This window comes from Cupressus sempervirens, chromosome 7, assembly GCF_028749045.1.
Source record: "Cupressus sempervirens isolate cs-2001-9-10 chromosome 7, ASM2874904v1, whole genome shotgun sequence".
In the NCBI taxonomy this organism is placed as follows: domain Eukaryota; kingdom Viridiplantae; phylum Streptophyta; class Pinopsida; order Cupressales; family Cupressaceae; genus Cupressus; species Cupressus sempervirens.
Window position 1 is genome coordinate 912,731,831 of NC_143124.1, and position 6,498 is coordinate 912,738,328.

Here is a 6,498-nt window from a genome sequence, read left to right on the forward strand (position 1 = left end):
AACACTGAAAGGCGGGGATTAACATTCATAACTTTGTCTAGAGTGAAGACTTTAGGTGGTTACATCTGCAAACAAGAGTCCCCTTTGAAAGATTTGCAAGAATGTGAACCCATCATACATGGTCCTATGAAAAAATGAGGAAACAAGACTAAAAAATGTCTCTAAGAAATGTATAAGGATTTTCACGTGTTCAAACATTTCTTTTTAATTATAGATATATGAAAAACTAAAATATTTTTTTACTTCATGTGAACAAGTCTACATCGTGGTAATGACCATATCTAATATGACTTTATGATTAAAATAAAATAACTCATAATTTAAATCGGCTAAAACCTTAGAATGATCTGGTACAAGTGTTAGTTGAAAGGCACTCCCTACTAACTTAACAAAGCATTCGCCCATTTGTACTCACTACACATGCAAAATGAGTGTAAAATGGTGAGAAAAGTTAGTCCTGCGGGTCTTTCGGCCACAAAATGAATAGCAAACACTCTTTGAGCGTTGATCACATGCATAGACCATCCCCATGGAAATTCGTCTCCTCCTCAAAGTCAATAACAAACACGAAAACAACTCAATCGACTGCAGTGACTTGACTTGACTGTGGTAAATCTCAGAACGTATGTGCCACGGTCCGCGTTTCCCCTGCAACGCGGAAATCCCCACAACCACAGCCATTTCCTATTTCAGATCTCTTTAATTCCTCCCTCTACAAATTACATTTACAATTATGCTTCCCATTCCTCACAAATCATCATCTTAAAATGGCACACATCTCGAGACCACCTACTTCAAGTCCGCCTCAATCTCCCATGATTTTCTGTTCTCCTAAAATCATTTTGGCCCATGCTCCAGTTGATAACAGGGATTCAGAACTGAGAAGTTCAATGATAATGGCGGCCATAGTTTCCATCTTCAGCGTCTCTGTAATCATCACAGCCGTTTATTATATCTATATTCGCAGGTATTCCGGTAACACCCATCGTGGGATTTCACGATCTCGGGCGTTCTCTCGCAGAGCAGCGGATATCTTCTTCTCGACCTCCGCCACAGAAGGCCTTCACAACGACATACTCATTTCTCTCCCTGTTTTTCTCTACAAGCCGGAAAATTTTTCCGAAGGGTTGAAGTGCTCTGTTTGCTTGTGTGAATTCGAGGAGAACGACAAGGGAAAACTTCTGCCCATCTGCAACCACAGTTTTCATGTGGATTGTATAGATATGTGGTTGTTCTCACATTCTACTTGCCCTCTTTGCAGAGCCGGCGTTGAAAATAAGCAGTGTGATTCATCATCTGTTGAATTGGGTGAGAGGCAAATTGAGGTTTTAATTGGGGAAGAAAGAGATGAGAGTGCGACTGGTTCAGGAGAAGAACACGGTACCTCTTCGGCCGTTAATGGCGAACATGTTGAAGATTGCAGTAAAAGCGGCACAGTTGTCATTGACGTAAAGTAGCTTCTTCTACTAAAATCACAAAGATCTTATTTTTATTTCCTTTTTCTATAGGTAGTTCAGATATTTCGGAGTAGGACACTGTACATTTTACACAGTCGAGGGATGTTGAGGAAAAAACATGGCTTCCCCTTTTCTAAGGCAAAAATGATGAATCTTGGAATTGTTTCCACTGAGTAAAAAGTTCTTTATATGTTTAGGGAGAGGATGTTGAGCTGACTTAAAAGCTCTGTATATTTGGGTTTAATTTAAATTTTTTTTTTCTAAAGATCTTGTTTTCAGGTACTGTCTGCATAATTTCTGGAAGTGATTTTCGTCTTGTTTTTCTAATAAATCTATTTTTTTATAATTAAAAAAATTACATTAATCTATTTATCAAAAAATATCTTCATATATCAATGGACTTTTCCTTGTTGATAAAGTTGAAAGATTTTTAAAGAGCTCACGAGTGATTATGTACAATCTTGTTTTTCTAATAAATTTATTTTTGATAATTATAAAATTCATATACTTCTATTTATCAAAAAATATCTTCATATGTCAATAGATCCTTGGTCTAGTGGTAAAGTTGAAAGGGTGTTAAAGAGCTCATAGATATTAAAGAAGGTTAGTTTTTTTATATCTATTCTATCATTTTTTCTACATAATAAATGAAAGAATTTAATAATTTAATAAATGATACATTAATTTAGTAAATATATTTATTGAATTAGTTTATACTAAGTATATTTATTAAATTAACTTATACCAAATATTTTTAGGCATTATGAGTCATTGACTAATTTGAACTTAGTAATTCAAATGAGTGATTAATAAGTAGTGTAATGTTGATATTGGTAAGTTGGGACATTGGGATGTAAAGAGCCTCAATTTTGGGATGATGGGAGTATGAGCGTGGTGGTGGGGGTGTTGTATCCTATACATGTAGAATTTGAAATGCTAGTTATTATGAAATGATGTTTCAGTATGACATATCCAATTGTAATATTTGAACATAGCAAAATTGCAACCCTAACCAGAACTACTAACTAGAACCATTAAACACTTAAGATAGTAACATAGTACATACCCAATAGCTACATCTAAAAATAAAAAATCAAATAGAAATTCAAGTACCCATCCCCACTAAAGCATAGTTGTGAAATGGCCGAGGTAGGGGAAAACGTCTAGGAAAAGTACTTCTAGGTTTTAGGATTAGGAGAGAGGAGGTATAGTCCTAGTATTTTACTATTAACTAGCAATCACACCTTGGTGTGCAATAGGTATGCCGAAGATATATTGAAGATCAATTACAAGAAAAATATAAAGAGGAGAGGGGTGGATTGAGGAAAATAACATTACTCTCTGTGAATAACTCTATGTCTCTCTCCAATTCTTTCTCTATAACTCTATCTAACTATTTATAACTATTTACCTTTCTCTAGCTCTCTCTATCCCTCTAGCTTTGGCTACATCTCTCTATCTTACTCTATCTCTTTCTATCACTTTTTATCTACCCAACATCAATAAAAATTAATTAATTATTTTCTACTATATATAGATATATTAATCCTAAATATTTTCTAGTGTCTCTTCATTGTTCCTTTCTTTGAACGAATAATTTTGAGTGTTTGAATTAGTATATTTTGTATTACAATAGTTTTTTTTTTTCATTTTTATTTGGGGTCAAACCATAGTAAGCGCATGGACAATGGCCTCCAAAGTATGGCATGCCTTTGCAAGATAATACTCCTAGATGTTAAATAGCTAGCTAAGATCATTGTGCGAATGTGGCACCACAAAATTCTTAATATTTTTGACATCCCATTCATTATCGACATAGCACTCATTCAAAACTTGTTTCCACAATCCTCCATCAATGTGGAAGAACTCTATTGTATTGTACACATTTTTAATTGTTATGTTTAATCTACTCATAAATGATTGATTGAATTCCATAGTTGAAGTCATAGATAAGGTTCTTCTTGTACCCACATTTTTCTTTCCCTGTCAAATTGGATTTGGGAATTGCAATGCAGAAAACAAGTTTCCAATATTGTCATGGAGAATTATTCCCATTGTAAAAACTATTGCTTTACAAAGCATTGTTGGACTTAGATTATGCAATGATCTCCTCATGATTCTCTGGAAGCTCCCATTTCAAATGGGATATAATCATGTGACAACCTCCTAGTATTTTTGAGCTTTTGTAATGGTGCAGTAGGAGTATTTGATACAATGAGCTTGAGGCCACACTATCATACTGCACATTCTACATATTTAGGATCAATCATGAATATGTACATTCGTTAGATACACAATTAAGTGGTGTGTGGATAAATGGACTGAGTATTTTATGATTTAATGTATTGCTTGACTATTCTAATAATGTCCACCCTATAGTAACTACATCACATCCATCTCAAAACCAAATTAGTTTTCTCTTGGAATGACTAATGGAGGAGTTCATGTCATTGAACCTTAAGAATTAGAAGGAAAATATGGAGTGGGGACACCTCCACATAATGGCATTGTTCAATTAAATCCAACATTAAGCAACCAAGGTTCAAAACCAACTCCAATGTACTTCATTGTATTAGAATAAACAATACATGGTGCTTTGCACTACTTGTGCATTTGTAACTCAACCATTGATAATGACAATCTCTTGGCACAAACATATCTATGTTGTGCTGCACATTTTTAGGTTCAAACATTGGTTATTGTTAGGATCAAATTTATAGTTTAGGTTGTGATCTTGTTTATGATGATTGTTTACTATTTGGATTTAGGGTATGTGCAGGATCATGGTGTGCCAAAAAGTGGCAATGTGAAAAAAAAAAAGAGTTTGAAGACGCCTAAAAGCGCTTCAAAATCCGCTCTGACTTTTTTTTACCTATCCAGGAACCAAACCTGGAAGGTTAAGCCGAGCCTTATCAGATATCCGATATCATATCGGATATCCGATTTTAAATCCAATATCCGACTAATAATTAAAATCATATAATAGTATGATATATTATTTAATATTATTATTATTGATATAAAATAATAATAATGATATTAAATAATATATCATACTATTATATTATAATAATATTATTATTATTTAATATTATTATTATTATAATAATTATTATACTATAATATAATAATATTACTATAATTATTATTATACTATAATATAATATTATTATTATTATAATTATTATTATACTATAATATAATAATATTATTATTATAATAATTATTATACTATAATATAATATTATTATTATTATTATATTATAATCGTATAATATTATACTATAATAATAATATTATAATAACATATTATATTATAATAATATAATATAATATTTCATATATTATAATATATAGTAATGTAATATAATATATATATAATATAATATAATAATAAAAAGTAATATCTTATAATATAATATATAATAAAAAAGTATAATATATTATAAATTTTAATAATATAGTATAATAATAATATTTTATATTATAATATATAGTAAATTAATATAATAAATATAAAATATAATATAAAAATATATAAAATGTAATATATATGTTATATTATATATATTATAATATCGGATATCTGATATAATATCGGATATCCGATACCTGTGCATGGATTAAACACAAAATCACAGACCCGTGGCCCTTATTTTCACGCGAATTTGGGCCAGTCAGATCGGATATCAGATAGCAAATCGGATATCAGATAGCAAATCGGATATCAGATATCAGGTATGTTCCCCCCCCCCCCCCCCCCCCCCCTCGACTCATTTTTAACCTAAATTTAATAGATTTTAACAAGATTTTGTTTGTTTTAGTTGAATCTAGGGTTTTTTTGACAAAAATGGTTAAAATTTAGATTTTTTTTTAATATATATTACATTTTGCAATTCAATAGGAATGGCTGATCAAAATGATGACACTGAGGCAGGGAATAATATTCCTCACAACCCACCACCAAACGATCCAGTATCCCCACAAAACTGTCCACCAAATGATCCTCTACCTCCTCAAAACCCTCCTCGAATCAAGGATTTGATAAATGAAAATCTCACTGAGTTGAGAGGTTTGCATAGAACATACAATAATGTACCTACACTGGCTCCTATGTTATCCACGTTAAACACCATAGTGGATAACATTGAAACTCTTACAAACCAACAAAATGCCGCTCTTCGTTGGCGTGATGAAATGCACCAGATGTTTGATGATGGTTTGGATTATGATGAGGTTGCGGCCCTCAACATAACCAAAGACAATTTGGCAAGCCTTTTTGCTAACCCAAAAACGGGTATACCAGTTGACCCAAAAAAAACCAAACTATCGATTAAATGGTGCACAAATGACGCCATACGTGCAAATTTTTGGGACCGTTGGTGGATGGTCTTTGATATCCCTCCACATGGCAATTTAGACATACCATTTTATTTCCTTAAAAAATTATATGCAGAATTTGTGTTGAAACTTAAAGTGAACTATTGGAGCATGAAGCCCAACATGGGCTTAGGACTAGGAGCTCCTCAGGATAGACCCTCTTCCCAGCGGAAGAAACTTGGCACTTTTGTCCCCCCCCCCCCCCCCTGATATCTCCCCCCCTCATCGAGTGCAGCATCCAGATATTATGGCAGAGGCTAGCTCTCAGACCATCAGAGCCATTCATAGGCTAAGTAGCCTAATGATATCTCAGGCTAGGTCAGTCTTGCCTCCTCGTGTTGATGATGTTGGTGCCAGTTCATCATCGGCTAGCTCATCACACGTTTGTGTGCCTCACACTTGCATTACATGCAAGAATATTTGCTTGGGTCCCATAGGTGATCTTCCTGAGTATCATTTTGTATTAGACGAGGATACACCAAACGCACGTGCAAAAGCTACAGACCCTGATGCGAGAGAGGAGGGGAATGTAGAGGCATGGACTCCTTCGGTGTCGGTACATGTATACATTTTTTTGTTATGACATATGTGATTTAAAGTTAATTTTTATAATAGAGTAATTTTAATTTTTAAGCCATACTGACTTTTACATGTATGTGAT

At 33.1% G+C, this 6,498-nt stretch overlaps 1 protein-coding gene across 1 annotated transcript; it reads left to right on the forward strand.

The window, feature by feature from the left end:
* The first annotated feature begins 480 nt into the window (after positions 1 to 480).
* Positions 481 to 1,722, forward strand: LOC149550477 (RING-H2 finger protein ATL2-like). The gene has a single exon (XM_089795097.1). The coding sequence runs from the start codon at positions 768 to 770 to the stop codon at positions 1,455 to 1,457; it is 690 nt and encodes a 229-aa protein (XP_089651223.1). The 5' UTR covers positions 481 to 767; the 3' UTR covers positions 1,458 to 1,722.
* The last annotated feature ends 4,776 nt before the right edge of the window (positions 1,723 to 6,498 follow it).